Source organism: Anolis carolinensis, chromosome 2 (assembly GCF_035594765.1).
Source record: "Anolis carolinensis isolate JA03-04 chromosome 2, rAnoCar3.1.pri, whole genome shotgun sequence".
NCBI lineage: Eukaryota > Metazoa > Chordata > Lepidosauria > Squamata > Dactyloidae > Anolis > Anolis carolinensis.
Window position 1 is genome coordinate 109,622,693 of NC_085842.1, and position 20,888 is coordinate 109,643,580.

General features: G+C 42.2%; 1 protein-coding gene across 5 annotated transcripts; it reads left to right on the forward strand.

Annotated features, from left to right (window-relative positions):
• Window positions 1-497: 497 nt before the first annotated feature.
• Window positions 498-19,986, forward strand: rnf14 (ring finger protein 14). 5 transcript variants are annotated; one of them, XM_062970395.1, is made up of 8 exons: window positions 498-778; window positions 4,729-4,976; window positions 9,296-9,447; window positions 11,159-11,671; window positions 12,331-12,559; window positions 15,908-16,080; window positions 18,500-18,630; window positions 19,720-19,986. In XM_062970395.1, the coding sequence occupies exons 2-8, from the start codon at window positions 4,823-4,825 to the stop codon at window positions 19,760-19,762; spliced, it is 1,395 nt and encodes a 464-aa protein (XP_062826465.1). In that variant the 5' UTR covers window positions 498-778; window positions 4,729-4,822; the 3' UTR covers window positions 19,763-19,986. The 5 variants fall into 5 exon arrangements, with proteins under 5 accessions (XP_062826465.1, XP_008102919.2, XP_008102918.2 ...); XM_008104712.3 differs by having other exon boundaries at window positions 4,771-4,976; XM_008104711.3 differs by having other exon boundaries at window positions 499-778; window positions 4,815-4,976.
• The last annotated feature ends 902 nt before the right edge of the window (window positions 19,987-20,888 follow it).

Genomic DNA, 20,888 nt, shown 5'->3' on the forward strand with positions numbered 1-20,888 from the left:
CAACAGAAAGTCTGGCGGTTTACACATTGCACGACAAGTTCTTTCTCCCACCCATGGCCTTCCACAGATATATAAACCTCCCTAGCCTAGTTTCCGACAGACCTCACAACCTCTGAGGATGTCTGCCATAGATGTGGGCGAAACGTCAGGAGAAAATGCTTCTGGAGCATGGCCAGACAGCCCGGAAAATACACAACAACCCAGTGATTCCGGCCACGAAAGCCTTCGGCAACACCTTCGACAACATAATGAAAAAAGTCCTTCCCTTCCAAAAGCAACCCAACCTACCGGCTATTAGGGATTGTGGGAGTTCAAGTCCAAAACAGCTGGAGGGCCGCGGTTTGCCCAGGCCTGCCGGAAGGGAACACCCAGGGCTGGTTTTGGGCTTCTGCTTAGAGGTGCCTGCCTCTCTCAACGCTGTGGCCCGGAGGCCGTTTGACCCCCCTTGAACCGCCTTGGCCGAGTGCAAGTCATCACGGGAGTGGTAGTTTGACACCGTCCTGAGCGTCCCGTGCGGAAGCGTGCTGGTGCCTCCGCAAACTACAAATCCCGGGGTCCCCCAGCCTCGAGCCATGGCAGGTCAAGGGGAGCCAAACGGCCTTCATTCTACAGTGTAGATCCGCCCCCACCCAGACAGCCGGGGGTATCTGGGGAACTCCCAGCCCAGGATTTTCTTTTTCCGCCTGGCGCCGCAGTCCCCGCCTTTCGGTTCAAACCCTTCCGAGGCCGAGGCAGGAGCGGAGCGGAGGAAGAAGCCCAGCCCGAGCGGCGGACCAAGGCAAGTGAGAGTCCGGCAGAGCGCTTCCCGAAAGGAGCGGGTGCGGTGGTTGTGTTTGCGGGAGTCAGGCGACAGGCAGGCCAAGGGGTCGAGCCCCGGCTGGCTTCCTGGTAGCCCCGAGGGCCTCTCTCCCCTCCCCTCTCGTCTCCTCTTGTCTCCTCTCCGGGCAGGGAACAGCCCCGAGGCGAAGGGCAAGCCTGGTGGCCTGGGCGGGGCCTTGGCCATGTCGGCGCTGCAAGGAGGGTTGCACGCGTGGGCTCTGGCGATTGTTCTGCGCCTCGTACGTAAGGAGGCCCTGGCCCGGGTCTTCCTTGCCATTGCCAAGGTTTGCCCACGGAGCCTTTTGCCTTCCCCTGGGGCCGAGAGAGCGTGGCTTGCCAAGGCCACCGTGGGCACTTCCGGGGCCAAGCCTGGTCTCCAGGGGCAGAGTCCAATGCTCAGATCACCATGCCAGGCACCATAGCGGGGACCCCGCATGATATGTAAGCACAAGGAAACCCATCAAGCAAAGGAGGGAGGGCGGAGATTGAAACAACTGGGTTGCTGTGAGTTTTCCGGGCTGTTTGGCCATCTTCCAGAAGCATTCTCTCCTGAAAGCCTTCTACAACAGAATGAAAAGGTCCTTCCTTCCCTCCCAAAAGGATGAGCATGATCAGACTCGGTGGTCGGACACAGAGCTGTTGTCTGCAAGGACTGCGGAACTACTGTTCTTACAACCCAAGCATAGGCAAACTTCGGCCCTCCGGGTGTTTTGGACTTATTTATTTTATTTATTTATTGCATTTCTATACCACTCTTCTCACCCCGCTGGTTGGACTCAGAGCAGCCTACAACATATCAAAATGGCAAAAATTCAATGCTGAACATATATATAAAACCAATAGATAACACAACTAAATCAATAACATATAAATGTGAATTAAAACCATTTAAAACTATACAAGAGACATCATACCATGAACATAAAACATATTAAACATTCCACCAGTCCTATGGTTATCATTTAGCTGCTTCAGTAATGCTAGCAGGACATCCCCAGCTGATCTTAGCACTCGAACTAGTTCATAAAGAGAGATATATTTGAACTGGTTCATAAAAGGAGATACGTTCAGACTTCAACTCCCACAATTCCTAACACCTGGAGGGCTGAAGTTTGCCCATGTCCGTTAAAATCCCTGGCCTTTGGCTTACTAGTAGCTGATGTGGTTGGAGTCCAACAAAGGCTCCAGCCTCCCTCCAACATTACTACTTCTATGGTACTGTTACTACTATAGGCAACTACTTGTGGCCAAGTATGACTGCCTTCCAAGGGTGGAGTCTTGGTGGTGGGTCCATAAGTGATGGTAGAGACCTATTCTGGACCTGCATGGCCTTTCATAGTGAGGTCATAGGTTTCCAAATGGAAAGTAGCTCGAACAAGGGTTGGCTTGATGTGCCTTCCTCTTGGTACGTTTCTTCCTTTCACCCTCCATTCGTGCTTCCTCAAAGTCCATAGCACTGATAGTGACAGGTGACCTCAAGTTAGACACTGGAGGGACAGGGATTCCCAGTTCTTGTTGTTTATACCAAATTTTTAAAGGTTAGTTTTAATCCTGTCTTTACATTTGTTGTCCACCAACATTCTGTTTTCCATTCTTAAATTGAGAATAGAGTTATTGCTTCGGGAGCTGGTGATCGAATTGCAATAAATAATAATAATAATAATAATAATAATAATAATAATTATACAGTTTATTTATATTCTCTTTTCCCCTAGGGAACTCAGAGCAGATTACAGCATTTACATACATAGGCAAACATTCAATGCCTTTGCAATCACATGAGACATACAAACACAAACAAATAATAAATAAACATTAAGCATTAAAACATTTAAAACCAATTACAATTGTTGTGGAGACTCATCAATGAAATAGTATATTTTGCTAGGCTCAGTCATCAGTGATAAACATCAGCCAGAGAGAAAATTAAGAAAAGTCTCCACAAAATAAATAAATAATAAAATCTGAAAACAAAACAAAAACAAAATTGTCCCCATTAAAGCCCAGGAGGAACAGAGTCGGAAATTGTCGGCAGAAAAGTCAACAGCCTTGATCCAAGCCAAGCCCAGTTTCAGTACGAAGTTGATGGTCAAAGAGGGGGGGGGGCTGGTTGGTAAAATTCCCTAATACTGTAATCCCATAAAGTATCAATGACCTGAAGTAATTTCGAGCAATGGCTATCTAGTGGGGAGGTCATGGCATATAAGCTGCTCCGAGTCCCTTTTTGGGAAATAGGACGGGGTATAAATAAAGTTGTTGTTGTTTTTGTTATTATTATTATTAATTTATTTTATGACACAGCAAAAAGATAGATATGCTACAAGTTGAACACTTCTCAAGCATTTAGGACTGTGTGATGTATTTTCGGATGATGCGCGCAGATCCCAGTAGGGTGGCCTTTTGCAGTTGGCAGATCGTAATTTTGTCAATGTCTATTGTTTCCAAATGCCGGCTGAGATCTTTTGGCACGGCACCCAATGTGTCGATCACCACCGGGACTACTTGCACTGGTTTCTGCCAGAGTCTTTGAAGTTCAATCTTGAGCAGGGCCGGCCGGAGATATTTTTTGATGTAAAGCGGGGGTGCTGAAAAGCGCCCCCGCCACCGGCGCCCTGGCCCCGCCCAGCGTGCCCTGGCCCCGCCTCCCACGCTGCGTGGGAGGCGGGGCCAGGGCGAATAGTGAGGGGGCGGGGCCAGAGTTGGCCCCGCCCCCCGTGCCCTGGCCCCGCCTCCCACGCAGCGTGGGAGGCGGGGCCAGGGCACGCTGGGCGGGGGGGCGGGGCCAGAGTTGGCCCCGCCTCCCACGCTACCCCCGCTCGCCCGTCTGGCCTTTTGTAGCAGGCCAGACTCAGCGGAGGTTTCTCCAGGCCGCGATTGCGGCCTGGAGGAACCTCCGCTGAGTCTGGCCTGCTACAAAAGGCCAGACGGGCGAGCGGGGGTAGCGTGGGAGGCGGGGCCAGCTCTGACGCCGCTCCCCCCCCCCCGCCCAGCGTGCCTTGGCCCTGCCTCCCACGCAACGTGGGAGGCGGGGCCAGGGCACGCTGGGCGGGGGGGCGGCGTCAGAGCTGGCCCCGCCTCCCACGTTACCCCCGCTCGCCCGTCTGGCCTTGTGTAGCAGGCCAGACTCAGCGGAGGTTCCTCCAGGCCGCAATCGCGGCCTGGAGAAACCTCCGCTGAGTCTGGCCTGCTAGAAAAGGCCAGACGGGCGAGCGGGAGTAGCGTGGGAGGCGGGGCCAGCTCTGACGCCGCTCCCCCCCCCCGCCCAGCGTGCCTTGGCCCCGCCTCCCACGCTGCGTGGGAGGCAGGGCCAAGGCACGCTGGGCGGGGGGGGGGGGGAGCGGCGTCAGAGCTGGCCCCGCCTCCCACGCTACTCCCGCTCGCCCGTCTGGCCTTTTCTAGCAGGCCAGACGGGCCAGGGCGCACTGGGCGGGAGGCGGGGCACCGTCAGGGCGGTGCCCCGCCTCCCGCCCAGCCTGACGGCGCCCCCCCGGGCCTGCGCCCGAGGCGGCGGCGTCAGCTGCCGCATGAGTGGGGCCGGCCCTGATCTTGAGGTTCTGATAGCGGCTGAGTTTTTCCTGTTGTTTTTCGTCTATGCGACTGTCACCTGGGATGGCAACATCAATGATCCAAACCTTTTTCTCTTTTCCACAACTGTGATGACTGGTGTATTGTGTTCCAGAACTTTGTCAGTCTGGATTCAGAAGTCCCACAGTATCTTTGCATGCTCATTTTCCAATACTTTTTCAGGTTTGTGATCCCACCAGTTCTTTACTGCTGGGAGGTGGTACTTTACTGCTGGGAGGTGGTATTATTATTATTATTAGCAGACATTTAGACAATGTGGCCAGTCCAGTGAAGTTAATAGTAAAGGATCCTAACTTCAGTGTTGGTGGTCTTTGCTTCTTTCAGGACATTGTCATTTGACTACCTGTCTTCCCTCCAACATTATAGAGTGGTTGGCCTGTTGATTCCAGGGATATTTTCATAATTTACAGCACTCAGGATGTCTTCTGGAGACAGAGATGCTCAGGAGGACGAGCTCCTTGCTCTGGCGAGTATTTATGATGAAGACGAATTCAAGAGAGCACCCTCAGGATGCGGAGGAGAGATCAGAGTTTTAGTGGACCTGCCTGAGGACTTCACGCTGTTGTGGAGTGGTGAGTATCCTTTGAGATGGCTCTTCTTCCCCATGTGTCTCACTCCTGGCACTTGTCCTCATTGGCCTCCCCACTCCTTCCAGAGGAGGTGTCTGTTTCTGTCCTCCAATCAGATTTGTGAAAAAATAGCTGTTACTACCTAGGATTGGATCATGTGAATGGGACGTAGTAGTGAATCATACAATATAGCTTTTGTATAGCTTATAAGAATTACAAATGTGATATATGGAGCATTACAATAACCTGTAGTTATGTATGAATTCGGTAAAGAATTATATGCTTTATATATTTGGTGAAGAAAAATACTCTCATGTGTTCCTCAAAGGCTTTTAGAGTTTATAAAATAACTAGATGTGCCCGGCCACGCGTTGCTGTGGTGAAGTATGGTGGTATGGGAAATAAAGTATTGAGGAATTGGTGGTAGTCAAGGTAAAGGGTAAAGGTTTTCCCCTGACATTAAGTCCAGTCGTGTCTGACTCTGGAGTTGGTGCTCATCTTGAGTCCACACTGCCATATAATCCAGTTGAAATTAGATAATCTTATTTTATAGGCAGTGTGGAAGAGGCCTGATTGAAGTGGCCCTGGGCTGAGTGGGTTGCTAGGAGACCAAGTGGGTGGAGCTTAGCCTTCTAACCGACAGCAGACCAAGTGGGTGGAGCTCAGCCTTCTAACTGGCAGCAATTGGATAAAAACAATTATACCTCTCCCTCTAATTAGGACTTTATTTTTCTTTTCTTTTTGTTGTATGAACGTAGAGGCATGGATGAGGGGTTGTGCTGCCAAGTTTAGTGTTTCTGGGATGTGTAGTTTTGTTGTTTTGTCCTAGGCCGAAATTTCATTACCCTTTTATATAGACTAGCTGTGCCCAGCCACGTGTTGCTGTGGCAAATTGTTATGGGAAATAAAGTATTGAGGAATTGGGGGTAGTTAGTATATGTTATTTCCTAAAGCTTGTGAATATACAATATTTCTGTTTGTTCCTTTTTTTTTGTCTGTTGGAGGCAAGTATGAATGCTGCAGTTAGCCAGAATGATTAGCATTTAATGGCCTTTTAGTTTCAAAGCCTGGATGTTTCCTCCCTGGGGGAATCCTTTGTTGGGAGGTGTTAGCTGGCCCTGATTGTTTCCTGTCTGGAATTCCCCTGTTTTCAGAGTGTTGTTCTTTATTTAATGTTCTGATTTTAGTGTTTTTAAATACTTGGAGCCAGGCTGTATTCATTTTCATGGTTCACAGCAACATAACAACAACAACAACAACAACAACAACAATAATGACTTTGATAATACACACTATTTCTCTCCCTTCCCAGCTTCCCCCCTGGGGGAATCCTTTGTTGGGAGGTGTTAGCTGGCCGTGATTTGTTTACTGTCTGGAATTTCCCTGTTTTTAGAGTGTTGTTCTTTATTTACTGTCCTGATTTTAGATATTATATTGCTCTGTTTTATTATACCACAGTAATTTTATATATTATATTTATAATCTTATATTATCTTCTTTGAACTGGATTATATGAGGCCCCTTCTACACAACTGTATAAAATCCACACTGAACTGGATTATATGGCAGTGTGGACTCAAGATAATTCAGTTCAAAGCAGATACTGTGGATTATCTGCCCTGGAACTCAGGGTTATACAGCTGTGTGGAAGGGCCTTGAGTCTACACTGCCATATAATCCAGTTCAAATAAAATAATCTATATTTTATAGGCAGTTTAGAAAAGGCCTAAGGGAATCCTCCCTATCCCCCAGATGCCATTATGGCTGAGGGGGTTGCTAGGACATGAAGTGAGCGAAGCCTAAAGGGGGCGGGGCCTACCCTTCTGACTGGTAGCCAGGGAGAGAATGGCTCTTCCTCGTCCTCTGTAATTTGGACTTTATTTTTCTAGGTTTTTTCATTGAAAGACATAGATTGGATGACTATATCTTTTGTGGCCAAATTTGGTGTAATTTGATTCAGTGGTTTTGTTGTTTACTCCATGGGAAAAATGCACATTACATTTTATATCTATATAGATAAAAGTAACAGAGTAACCCCCGTGTTTATAGCATGAAGGGACTAAAGGGCCTTGGCAAAAATTACAAATTGTAATATGGTTGCAGATAAGAAGTATAATGAGTGCTGTCAATAGTAAATAAAATGATAGGGCAACAACTTTTACTGCCAATTGTGTAGTTTCTTGACTTAACATGGCCTAGCATGAGATAAAAAAGACAAAATTCTTCTGTGTTTCATGCCAGTTAATGTAATGTGTAATTTAACAGAAATTATGTATCAGTATCTGTAAATATAATTATTCAAGTAAAAAAGTACTGTTCATACAGTGTCACTCTTAAGGTGAATCATGTTGTTTAAATTGTAGAAATTGCACACAACAAATGTCTTTTTTCCAGCAGTGGAGACGAAGCATTTTGTGGTGCGTTGTTCTTCATCTTGGCTCTGGTAGGCAGGAAAATATTTTTGAAGCAGTCACCATGAGGAGAAACTCTATATTGTAGCTCTTATTTTTGCAATCCCGTTATTATCTCTTTCATCAGCCATGAAAAAGACCATCTTGGGATATTGGGACTAACTCTTGTCCATTGGTCTCACTAAACTTGATACTTCCAAGGTCCCAGCAACAGAGTAATCTATGTCAGAGGGATTTGGCACAGTTGGAGGAAGGAGATTCATCCAGAACTGAGGTGCAAATCAAGGCAAATGCCAGTCTCAGTTGGGCCTAGGGACATGACAGAGAGTGTGACTTCTGAAGCGGGGAGTGACATCTGCAATTTCCCCCAGTAGTGGCTGGACAAACCCTCCATCTCTGATTGGATTTGAATGGTTATAACCTGAGAGACGATGACATTGTCTGGCTTCCAGATAACTGCTTCCCACCATATCTCTGGCATCTATTCCCATTATGATTCTCTTGAATGGAGCTGGATCATTTTTTAAATCATGTCAGAAGCAAATTGAGACAAGTCATTTCTGGTGTGAGAGAATCATCCATCTTCAAAGACATTGTCCAGGGGATGCCTGGATGTTTTACCATCCTGCAGGGGGCTTCTCTCATGTCCCCACATGAAGCTAGGGCTAACAGACGGGAGCTCATCCCGTCTCGCAGATTCAAACCGCCAACCTTTAGGTCAGCAGTTCAGCCACCACTGCGGCTGGATCATAAGGCCAACCAACATGAAGAAGTTCCCCCTTCTTCTCCTCAGATGTGTGACTCTACCATTTCTCCCTCAGCATTCAGACTTCTTCACCTGGAGCATCATTACTCCTTTTACTGTTTGTTTTTTTAAGGTGTGAAAACCAACTGTGTTGATGTGGCAGTCATATTGTGTAAAAATTTAAGGGCTCAATTAGAAGATTAGTGGATGCTGGATTTCACTGTCTCTTCAGTCATAAGAAGCAAAGGAAGACTGCTCTGTGGAAACATTGCTTAGAGGAGTCATCCAGGGGTTCTGTTTACCTTTCACTTTCAGAGTGTAAGCATTTTGAGTGAGAGAATGACCTGGACTCAGGAACATCCTCTTCAGTCAGACTCTTTCAGGCTGAAGATAGGAGTTTTACTTCACAAAGCCATCAAGATCTTGGAATTTCCTTACTCGCACATTGAGTATCAGCCAGAAGGTCCCAATGTACAGCAGGGAAAGGGTGATGGTTTCTTTCTTAGGCTAATCCTCCTACCTTAGACCTTCATTTCCCTGCATACTTCATGAACGTGATCAAGGAAGAATGGTCTAAGCCTGCCACAGTCCATTCAGATTCCATTGCTGTTAAAAAAAAAAAACCCCAATACTATAACTTACCCAAGTCAGTCATGCAAAAATAACAATTCCCATTGGTGGATAACCCAGCCTTGTCCCTTCTTCCATACATGCCAGTAATAGAGAAGATAGTCTGAAAATCCCAAGGAGAAAAGAACAGATTCAGCTCTTTAAAAAGCCTCTGAGGCTTCATCTCTAACAATCAGAGTGGCCTAGGCAATCTCCATTTTTTCTAGGGCAGTCTTTGTGTGGACCAGAGGGCTCATCAAGGAAGTTCCACAGGACAAAAAGGTCTTAGACATGGAATATTTTGTCCAGTTCTGGGTACCGCAATACAATAAAGATTTTGATGTAATTGATATAAAAGTATTAATGGAACAAGAATTCTGTCTCTGCTTTTGGGATGTAGAAGTTGAACTAAAAATACTAGAGAAAAGATGACCAAGGCCTTGGCTAACTGGTACTAGACAAATGTTTAAATAGATCTGACATTTTACAGACATCCTATCAAATAACACCATTAAGCAGCATAACTTTAAACTTACATCGCATTTATTTTGTTTTAGGTGACCAGAAAGAGAATCTTCAGAATAGCAAGTTTGAATGTACAGTTTCATTTTTACCTCCAATAGTGCTGAATTTTGAATTTCCAGCAGATTACCCTTCAATCTCCCCACCTGCATTTACCCTCAGCAGCAAGTGGCTTTCCCAAGAACAGGTTTGGTACAGAGCTTTTATTATTCTTGTAGTTCATTAGAATGGTTTTTAGGGGGAAAAGGGGGCCAGTTGATTGTACTCTGGTTCCAGCAAATGAAAGATGACAAATCGCTAAAAATTTCAAAGACATGTCTCAAGACATGTTGTTCACTGCCATCAGCTCAGCTTTAACTTATGCTGGCCCTATGAATGAGAAACCTCTTAAGTCATGCTATCATCCCAAACTCAGTGGCTTCCCATTGAGTCTATCCAACATACCCTAAATCAAATGATGTGATTTTTAATCCGTTTAAAGGGATTTAAAAAGCTATAAGTCTTTAACCTCCAATTAATTTCAGCATGACAGGTATTGTCTATCTTTAAAAAAAAAGATTTCATCAGATATTATTTTTCATTTGTTGTCTGTACATAGATTGGTGACTGTTGTGGTGATGATGTACCTTCAAGTTCACTCTGACTTACATAGTCCTAGCATAGAGTTTTCTTGGAAAGATTTTTTAAAGGGGTTTTTACAATTGCTTTCCTCTGTGGATGAGGAAGCATGACATGTCCAAAAAGAAAGTACGTATAGTAATAAGAAGTCAATGTCTGCTTTTGAAATACAGGGGAGTGGCAGTAGACATTTAAAAATGGGTTCTAGAAGAGTCAGTTCTTCATTTTTGCTCAAGAAAAAGTGACTTGAGGTGTTTGGAAATGTGAAGGGCCTGAAAAGCAGTTCAGGGTTGCTATTTGCCTCCACAGTTGTTGTCTCCCAGTATAGCAGCATTTTTATCCTAGGGTAGATTGTTACTAAAGTTATCCAGACTATTTAAAGTAGGATACAGTTTGAAGCCCAATGAATTCTCCTTTGTGATCCATTTTTCTATGATAATGAAACTATTATCCTTTTCTATATAATTTGCTCTGTACAATTAAGACAAACTTCTCCCAAGTCCCACAATCTCCTCTTCCCTTTTTAAAAACAACACTTTAAGGCCCCTAACTTAAAAATGATGCAACCTATTTTGATAGATTAATATCAAGAAGCAGGCAGTCCTCCCAAAGTGACTAGCCCTTGCCCTTATGGCATTCCCAAAGTGGAGCCATTCACCTTTGTTTTAGCCTCACCCCACAGGAGTCCTCCTTATACATGCCAGTCCAGATAAATGACAGAAAACAGCTAGGAGACCTGCTGAAGGCTACTGGTTTGGGTCTCAGTCCTGCAAAGAGGCAAGTCCAAGTAATCCCACAGTAAGAAAGTCCTATAGTGAAGAAAGAGGTGACAGATGGAATAAACAGCACACGGACATCTCCCTTTTACTCCCACATGAATTTTTTGTTTTATAATGTTGCAAATTGCCTTTCTTTTTCAAACTTTTTTTCAAATTACCTTATTTTGTATTCTGTGTTTAATGAAAGCTATATTATAGTACCAAGGACCTTTCCTAGAAGGAACACCACTGAATTTTGCTTTTGAGGGTAAATGGTTTAGGTAGGAGTAATCATGCATCTATGTAATCATTTAAATCGCAGTAAGTGAAACAAATAATAAAAGTGATCTGAGCCAGGGTGTAAGAGTCTCTTTTGTTTCATTTCAGAAATGTATATTGTAGCAGCCTTGATATACGTGTGCTTCAATCTTGAAATCTGACACTTTATTAAAAGATACATAGTATTGTTGCTCCAAGAGTGGTGGAAGGAAGGTGATAGTTTTCTATTCCTCTGTTTTCTAGCTCACTGCCCTTTGCAAACACTTAGACACCCTATGGGAAGAAAACAGAGGCTCTGTGGTCTTGTTTGCCTGGATACAGTTTCTCAAGGAAGAAACCCTTGACTGTCTGAACATTGCCTCCCCGTATGAGCCAAAGATATATGGACAAGAACCAGAGCAAAATGGGACAATCCAAGAGGATGCTAGCAACGGTGCAACCGGTGGTGCCATGGAGCAGGAAGAAAGCCTTAATGGAAGAACTGTGCAAGATGTTGGGTCTTTATCCACTTTGATCAGGGAAATAATAGATTTTGACCATGCCCACCAAGAGAAGTGCTTCAACACTAAAATGCATGACTGCAAAATATGTTTTTCTGAGAAGCTGGGAAGTGAATGCATGTACTTTTTGGACTGCAGACATGTATACTGCAAAGCTTGCTTAAAGGATTACTTTGAAATTCAAATCAGAGATGGGCAGGTACATTGCCTGAATTGTCCGGAACTCAAATGCCTTTCAGTTGCAACTCCAGGGCAGGTAAAAAAGCAACCCCCATTTTTTTTTTGCTTAGTCTTAAAATGGCACAGCTTAAATCTAGCCCTGTCTTGAGAATTCAGTATAAATAGGTGTCCCTCAGAAAGTGTATCAGTAATGCTAAAAATGTATCATAAAAGAGAAAAGTTCAGAGCTGTTTCAGAGGATTGCCTTAAAGGGCTAGGTGGGCATTATCTAGATCAGGCATGGGCAAACTTCGGCCCTCCAGGTGTTTTTGACTTCAACTCCCATCATTCCTAACAGCCTACCAGCTGTTAGGAATTGTGGGAATTGAAGTCCAAAACGCCTGGAGTGCAGAAGTTTGCCCATGCCTGATCTAGAGGAATGTTGCCAGTGATGAGATCTGGAGCCTCAAGTGAAAGGTCTTGACTCTTTCTCTCATGTTACCTTCCCGTCGGAGCGGTACCTATTGATCTACTCACATTGGCATGTTTTCGTACTGCTAGGTTGGCAGGAGCTGGAGTTAACAGCGGCCGCTCCCGCCGCTCCCGGGGTTTGAACCTGGGACATTTCGGTCTGCAAATTCAGCAGCTCAGCGCTTTAACGCACTTCGCCACTGGGGCTCGCAATCATGTTAGGAGTCCTCATTTTTCAATATGTAGAATTTATCAACACAACAATGTATTTATCATTTTTTCTAGGTCAAAGAGTTAGTGGAAGAGAAACTTTTTGCCCGTTATGACCGCCTGCTACTTCAGTCCACCTTGGACTTGATGGCAGACATGGTATACTGCCCACGCCCAGGTTGCCAAACACCAGTGATGCAGGAGCCCTCTTGTACTATGGGCATCTGTTCCAGTTGCAATTATGCATTCTGCACATTATGCAAGATGACTTATCATGGTGTCTCACCATGTAAAATTTCTGCAGGTAAGTTGAATACAAGGCATCCACATCTGGAATATTCAGGTGCCAACTGCTTTAGAGGTTGTACTTTTCCTTTTGATGTGGGCATCTGTTCAAGAAGTACCGTTCTCATAGGATACTTTAAAGGTGAAGATTATACATTAATCTCCTAATGTTATATTAGTCTTCAACAATATTTTCTTTGAATTCTTACATTCTTCACTCCAGTTATTGGAGGAGGAGGAGGTTGTTAACTGCTGTCAAGTCAACTTCATCGTATGGCAAACCCATATTTGGGAGACCTCCAAGGCATCCCTATTATCAACAGCTCTGCTCAGGTTTGCAAACTCAGGGCCATGGCTTATTTGGTTGAATTTATCCATCTACAATGCAGTCTTCTTCCAGGGAGTCATTCCTTCTCATTATATGAACAAAGTATGTCAATCTAAGTTTAGTCACCATCTTTTCTAGAATGACATGCCAATACTTTGCTCTAGTTTCCATTTATTTGTCTTTTTAGAAACTCAGTAGAACTCTTTTCTAACCCTACATTTCACATTAATTGATTTTCTTCCTTTCAGCATTCTTCACTGTCCAGCTTTCACAACCATACATGGAAATGGGAAATATGATGGTGTGAACAGTCCTCACTTTAGCATTCAGTGGTATATCCTTAGATTTCAGAATTTTGTCTAGTACTTTCATAGCTGGAGATTGGACTGGAAGGTCCTTGTGATCTCTCCTAACTCTGTTATTCTACTCTTCTAATTTCTTAACTGGAGTCTCCATTTTGAATAATGACACTGATACAAGGTATGGAAAGCCGTACTTCTTCAGTGTCTTCATTGTCTACTTTAAAGTTATGTAAATAATCTCTTGTCATTTTTGGCTCTCTTAATATTCAGTTGCCAATGTGCCTTTGCACTTTCTTCTTTGATTTTCTTCAATAATCATTCCAAATTTTTGTTATTTACTCTTGTAGTATGTCGATGTTTCTTAATTTAGTTTTTATACTTCCTTCCTCCAAGCCTAATCCTGATAGGTTCAACATAGAAATTAAAGAGATGGGATTATAAAATACAGCCATAGCTTTTGCATCACTTTGCTTGCGTGGGAAATCAATGCAATGCTACTGTAGTTACTACAATCCCTGGCTTCTCATTTATTGAGGATTGGAATATATGTTATGTGTTTCTAAGCTGTGGGTCCTTGTTTTGTTTCCATATTGGCCAATTTTAGTTAGAACTGCAGTAGATTTTAATTCTGTAAATTGAAACAGTCTATTAGTATGCCAAGAACTCTGAGTGCAGCATCTAACTCACTTTCTAAACTTGGAGCTTGGTCTTCATATAGTTCTTTCTTGAATGAATCTAATATTCTTTCATGTATTTTATACTATATAGGTATTCTGTATAATGCTTCCACACTGTCTTTTTATTTCTACTTGATCATATAGTGTAGCCACATTCTTGGTTTAAGTTTCTCTTTGATTTCTTGGATAGTGTGTAAGATTTCTCTTGTCCTCCTTTTTTCTTACCACTTTTTATTTCTCTGCACTGATGATTATAATAATTCTCTTTGTCCCTGTGTGCAAGCTGTTGAACAGCTGCATTCAGAGTTCCGACTCTATTTTTGTCACCTTTTACTTTTGCTACTTGTCTACCCTTTACTGCTTGAAATAGTTAATCTCTCATCGATTGAGACTTCCCTTTTCTTTTTTGGCTACAGATCATGCCTTTTTTGCATTCCTCCCTGACAAGTATGCCTGCCCAGAGTGCAGAGTTCTTCTAGTTCCTGGTCAATTCACTTTTATAGTGCAAATCTATTTTTCATATTATCTTTTACTTCTACAGGCTTGATCTTCAGGTTATATTTCAACATGAAGGTTGGTTTAGTGTTCTTTTTTAGTTTTATTCTAATTTTAATTCATGGTCTCTGCCACTATCTATTTTTGCTTCTACAGGGAGAATGGAGATTCTGCAAATTCTTCTTCCAGTTGTATAGGCTACTTGATTTCTATATTGGACATCAGGGGATGGGGATGTATACAGTCCCTTCTTGAGTTGCTTGAAGAATGTGTTTGTGGTGACCAAGCTGTTGTCCTTGCAAAATTCAATCTTTTACTCTCTTACTTTATTTCTTGATCCTAGAACAGATTTTCCTACAGTCTTTGACTCTGCTCTGTTTCCTGTTTCTGCATTCCAATCTTTTATGATTAAGAAGCCCTGTTTTGGTATGTAATCAATTTCCCATTGGGCTCCAATATAGGATCTTTAATTTTTTTCTGCTGCCTCTGTAATTACAACATACATTTGGATTGATTATATAGATGCAGTTTCTTATTGACATGATTCAGTCAGATTTTGCACTAATTTTTTTGCTGTGTCTCTCTTCACTATAAATACTACCCCATTTCCTCTTCGATTTTCATTTCCTGAGTACAACACTATGTAATTAGCTGACTCGACATGTTTCATTCATTTTAGCTTGTTCACCCCAAGGATTGCAATGTTTATATGTTTTATTTCTTGTTTTACTATGTTTAGCCTCCCCTGATTCATGCTACTCACATTCCATGTACCTATGTAATATGGGTTGTGCACCTTTGGATTTTCCTTTCTCCTTTGAGCATGACAACAGCTCAACATCCTGTTAGCTTGAGTCTGGTTGCATAATTAGTAACCACTCTACTATTAGTCATTTTGCGCTCTACCCAGTAGCTCATTGTCTACCATCTAACCTGGGATTTTGATCTGGCATTATCATTGTTTCATCATAGGGTTTTCAAAAGAAGGTTTACTGTACCCCTCTCTGCATAGTACTACCAAGTGTTAACTATGGTGCTACTGTATTGTATCTGAGATATTCTTCTCCACTACGGCTGCTGCCCCGTAACTTTGGCAATTTAGTCCAATTTAGTCCAGCTCCTTAGCAAAAGTCTATATGACATGTGAGGCCCTAACAGAAGAATGGCTACTATCATCATGGCCTCTTGTCTCATAGGAGCATGCAGTCCCAGCACCATGGAAATATGGTACCATTAGTGGATAGGAGGATGTATTTCCAAGAAAGTATGAGGGAGGTGTATGGGACTGTGTACTGCCTATAACATTTGGTGGAAGAGAAGAGAAAAGAAGAAGATAGTGGTTCTTCTGTAATATATTCATGTAGCTAATAATTCTGAATTGATAAACGAATAGGGTGGACAGGAATCCATCCAAAAACACTGTTTTATGGCCCATATTGATTGTTCTGTATAGGATAAATGTGCAAAACTAACCCATATTAGCATTTGCTTCATCTAAGAAATAGAATTTAGTGCATCTGCATTACATGTTTTGCATACTGCTTTGATCACATTTTTTCCCTTAGAGAAGCTAGTGCAGTTGCGGGAGGAGTACCTTGCAGCAGATGACACCACTAAAAAGTTTTTAGAGCAACGCTATGGGAAAAGAGTAATTCAAAAGGCTCTGGAGGAGATGGAGAGTAAAGAATGGCTGGAAACCAATTCAAAATCATGCCCTTCTTGTGGAACTCCTATAGAGGTGAGATCAGGACAGAGAATGAGGACTTGAGAGAATCAAAAGATGTTTATTCTGACATTCCAGTTCAGCTATTCATGGGAGAACTTTGACCCTTTGAGTCATTTAGGATGATTGAGAAAGACCTTACAATTATGTTTTTGTAAGCATGTGGCAGTCTGGCTTCTGTGACTCATGAAAGATTGAAACTTTTGTGGGGTCTGCTGTCAGCATGTGGGAGCATGTTTAGGGCTAAAAGATAGGAAAGTTGTTTTTTAGTGTGTATGAATGTAATGTGCCATTTTCCTATAATGCTGACCAGCCAAATTACAAAGCGAAAAGAAGACTGCTGAGTTAACTATACCTTATGATCTTTGAAGGTGTTAAAAATCACTAAACTGCAACATAGGATTGCAGAAATACCTTTTTAGGTTGTCAGGAATGAGATGAAAGCACCACTGAAGGAAGTGTGTAGTGCTGTGGCAAATCTCTTTGAATATAAATGATTGAATTCAAAGAATGTCTGAGATCAGTCCTTAACCAGCCCCATAAATGGTGAGGATTCTGGACCTTAATGTTGGCATATTGAGAGAGGGGGCAGCTCATTTTCGGTTGTTCTACAGACTAGGACACAGATCAATGGATTCAAATGACAGTTAAGAGTCTACCCGAACATTAGGAAGAAGTGTTCGGAAGTGGAATATGTTGCCTCAGAGCCTGGTGGAGTCTCCTTCTCTGGAGGTTTTTAAGCCAAGCCTGGCTGGCCATCTATCAGAAGTGCTTTGAGTATATTTTTCTGCATGGCAGAATGGGGTTGGACTAGATGGCACTTGTTGTATCTTCCAACTATTAAGATTCTATGACTGCCAGCTACAAATGCCCATCTTAAACTGACACAAAAACAACAGTCTTGTGGCACTTAAAAGACTAGCATATATACTGAAGCATTATTATCCTGAATATTAAAGAGGGATCAGAAGATGACAGAAAACCTGGGTGAGCATAGAATGCATTTTAATGAGATATATCTGTGCTTGCTGTTACCAGAAGGGGAGTGTGTGGAACTAAGGCAGGGTTTTTTTGTGTGTGTGTCAGAGGTGACTTGAGAAACTGCAAGTCGCTTCTGGTGTGAGAGAATTGGCCCTTCTGCAAGGATGTTGCCCAGGGGACATCCCGATGTTTTGATGTTTTACCATCCTTGTGGGAGGCTTCTCTTGTGTCCCTGCATGATAGAGGGAGCTCATCCGCACTCCCTGGATTCGAACCAGCAACCTTCAGGTCAGCAACCCAACCTTCAAGTCAGTAGTCCTGCCAGCACAAGAGTTTAACCCATTGTGCCATCAGGGGCTCTGGTAGACAGGGTTAGAACTTAAATTAAAGCTACACTTTACCCTTCCCTGCCTTACCCATCTCAGTGGTTGTTGGAAAAAATAATGGCATGTCTGAGTCATTTTCAAGGAGCTTCTACTGTATAATAATAAATAATAATAAAACTTTATTTATACCCCGCCACCATCTCCCCGCGGGGACTCGGGGCGGCTTACATGGGGCAGAGGCCCAAACAACATAGGACAAAATATAGGCAACATAATACAAATCACACTATAAAAAGATAAAACAGTAATACAATATATCAATTAAAACAAAAATACAGGATAAAACATTGCATTTAAAACACATAAATGGTAAAATCGTAATAAATACAGGATAGATTATTAAAAACCCTCTGGGGCTGATTAATTAATGACTGTATCTCCAAAGGCCTGCCGAAACATCCAAGTCTTCAGTTGTTTCCTGAAGGAAGGTAGAGAGGGAGCCAACCTAACATGTATCCCATGTCAGTATTTAGCAGGTTAGGCAGCTTTGTGTTCTTCTTCTTCTTTTTTTTTTTTTAACAAAAACAAAAAACTTAGAAGCACAAATTGATCTGCTTGGTTTTTTTTTTTTTTTTTTGAAGACGCTCTGTTGGTTCATTTTCATAGGATTTCACATTTGAGACTTTATTCTGAATCTTTTCCTGTTTTGCTGGTTGCCAATCTGCCAATGTAGCATAATACTTTATGTTCCTGATGATGGAAAAATGTGCAGGTTTTTATGGTGCCACAAGACTATTTTTGCCTTTGCCGCAACAGGCTTATATGACTACTGTTCTGGAAATGGTTAGAAACATATGTGTTGTGTTAAAAGATGTAACTTGCAAAAGTACTGTATACCACATAGTAGTTAACAATCTGGTTTGTGTGTATCTAAAGTATTATAAAAAGAAGAGAGCAACTATTTTTTTCCTGGATTCCAGTTAACAAATACACAGTTGTCTAAATTCAAGAGTTCAGTACAAATGACTGATGATAAGTATAACTGTTTTTTTGATGGGTCCAGGATAATTGATTCTTAACTTTGTTTTCTTTTCTCTTCTTACCCTGTCCCTTTCTGCAATTGTCAGAAATTAGATGGCTGTAATAAGATGACTTGCAGTGTGTGCAATAAACACTTCTGTTGGTGTTGTATGGGTTCTCTCTCCAAGGCCCGCCCTTATGAGCACTTTAATGATCCAGCCTCCCCATGCTTCAATAAGTAAGTATAAATGAGTGTATTTCATAGGTGGTTTCTCACTTACTCACAGACACGCACAGGCATACAAAAGACTTAGTATGCCTTAATACCTATCCTGTACTTTCCTTGGCTTTTTAATGTGTGTAATATTTTAATTTCATCTTTGTGTAGCAGTTATATATTGTATTGCACACCATCCTGCAAATTCGACTGATGAGTAGTATACAGATCTTATATTGTAGAAATTTAATGGGCAGCCTTGTGGTCCTTCAGGTTTTACACTGTTATTTCCATCAATCTTAGGTAGCACAGCCAATAGGGAGTTGCAAATCAAGATTATCTGGAAAGTCATATTCCCTGTCCCTTCTGTAGATTTGTTTTGGAACATTTTGTAGCCTAGGTGTACTGCATGAAACACAGGGGGCATCAGCACTGTAGAATGAATGCAATTTGACAATACAGTAGAGTCTCACTTATCCAACACTCACTTATCCAACGTTCTGGATTATCCAACACATTTTTGTAGTCAATGTTTTCAAAACATGATATTTTGGTGCTAAATTCATAAATACAGTAATTACTACATAGCATTACTGCGTAATGAACTACTTTTTCTGTCAAAATTGTTGTATAACATGATGTTTTGGTGCTTAATTTGTAAAACCATAACCTAATTTGATGTTTAATAGGCTTTTCCTTAATCCCTCCTTATTATCCAACATATTCACTTATCCAACATTCTGCCGGCCCGTTTATGTTGGATAAGTGAGACTCTACTGTACTTTAACTACCATGGTTCAAAGCTATGAAATCAATGGGAGTTGTAGTTTTGTAAGGACTTTAGCCTTCTTTGGCAAAAAATGCAGGTGTTTCACCAAAGTACAATTGTCAGGAGTTTAGTTTCATGTTGAATTACTCAGTTAGGTAGATGGCAGTTGTACAACCCAGAGAAAATCTTTTCCACATAATTCTGTAGGTTTCACAAATGAACTGTCAGTGGGAAGAGAGCCCACTAAAAATGAAAACGCCAGCTTTTTCTGTATGCAGGACTACATACATTTGGATAATTGTCTGGTTCATAATTTAAATTTATTTTCTTGTGTGTCTCAGGTTATTTCAAGGTTTACTGAATGATATGGAAGAGGATATCTAGTCCTGGTCCAGCATCAAATGAAACGGAACAAAAACCTAATTGAAGTAAAGAAATTGAACCAAAAATGCACATGGGCTCTGTTCCGAGGATGTTTTGAAACTGACAGAGAACTTCAAGAGTCTGGTGGAACTGCTTTTTTGTTGTATTTGCTGCTCTTGAGCATTCTTACCATCATGGAATGATTTAGATTTTATAATTTACAAATTAAACTAATATTAATATTTCCTCCTGTGCTCTTTTTAAAATTGGTCCACAGGTTTTAAAACTGATCCTGAAAAAGTGGAAAATGGTAAAATACAGCCAGCTGGCCCCTTGTCTTTGACCATTAGTACAAGTGGTGGGATAAATATGTATTGCTAGCAAACCATAATTTCCTGTTTCTTCCTATCAGTGTTTCATTTTATTTTTGGTAGCACATGTTCCAGCCAGAAAAGAGAAAGATCCTTCCAGGTTTATGAATGTATTCTAGTGATACTGTCACCTATCTGAATCTAACCCTACATGGAAGTACATTTTCCAACACTGACAAAATTGAGAAGGAATAAACAGCTCTTGAATGTTTCGCATTATACCCAGAAACTGGAGGCCAATAGAGATTTACAGATACATAGTAAACCCAGTTTTTCCCATCCATTAGAAACATTAGTAAAACCTAGTTCAAGTCTTTCTGAAATCAAAGAGGAATGTGTCCATTCTTGTTTATGCACCTATAAAAGTAAAATTTCAGAAAAAGGCCCCTTCTAAATGTGGAGCCTCTTTACACAAAAATGCAGGGAAATGTTGGTTGCCGCTCGTGTGGAGAGCCTCCAAAGGAGGTGCTTTTCTTTTCAAACACATTGCTTTCACATGAGGAAAATGATGGAAATGGGCAGTGCTGGAACACTTTGCTTCTTGTGCTTACAACACAAGTGGCTACAAAGAAAGTGGACAGCAGTAGCAGATCATCTTCCTTCTGCTTCAGTAGAGTCATGAATGGGACAGTCCCTCTATCCCACACACTCCGCATTTACCAAGAGTCTTGAAAAATTACTTTTTTTTAACTGCAGTTTCTACTTGAGGGACTCTGGAAGTTGCAGTCCAAAAATATAACTTTTCCTAGTTTAGTTTCAGTTTTTTAGAAAATTTT

Bases quoted from the DNA above. Each gene is read 5' to 3' on its own strand.
- rnf14 (XM_062970394.1), top strand. The intron at 9,448-11,158 runs GTTTGGTACAGA...TCTGTTTTCTAG, and splicing joins AGTGGCTTTCCCAAGAACAG to CTCACTGCCCTTTGCAAACA. The intron at 11,672-12,330 runs GTAAAAAAGCAA...CATTTTTTCTAG, and splicing joins CAGTTGCAACTCCAGGGCAG to GTCAAAGAGTTAGTGGAAGA.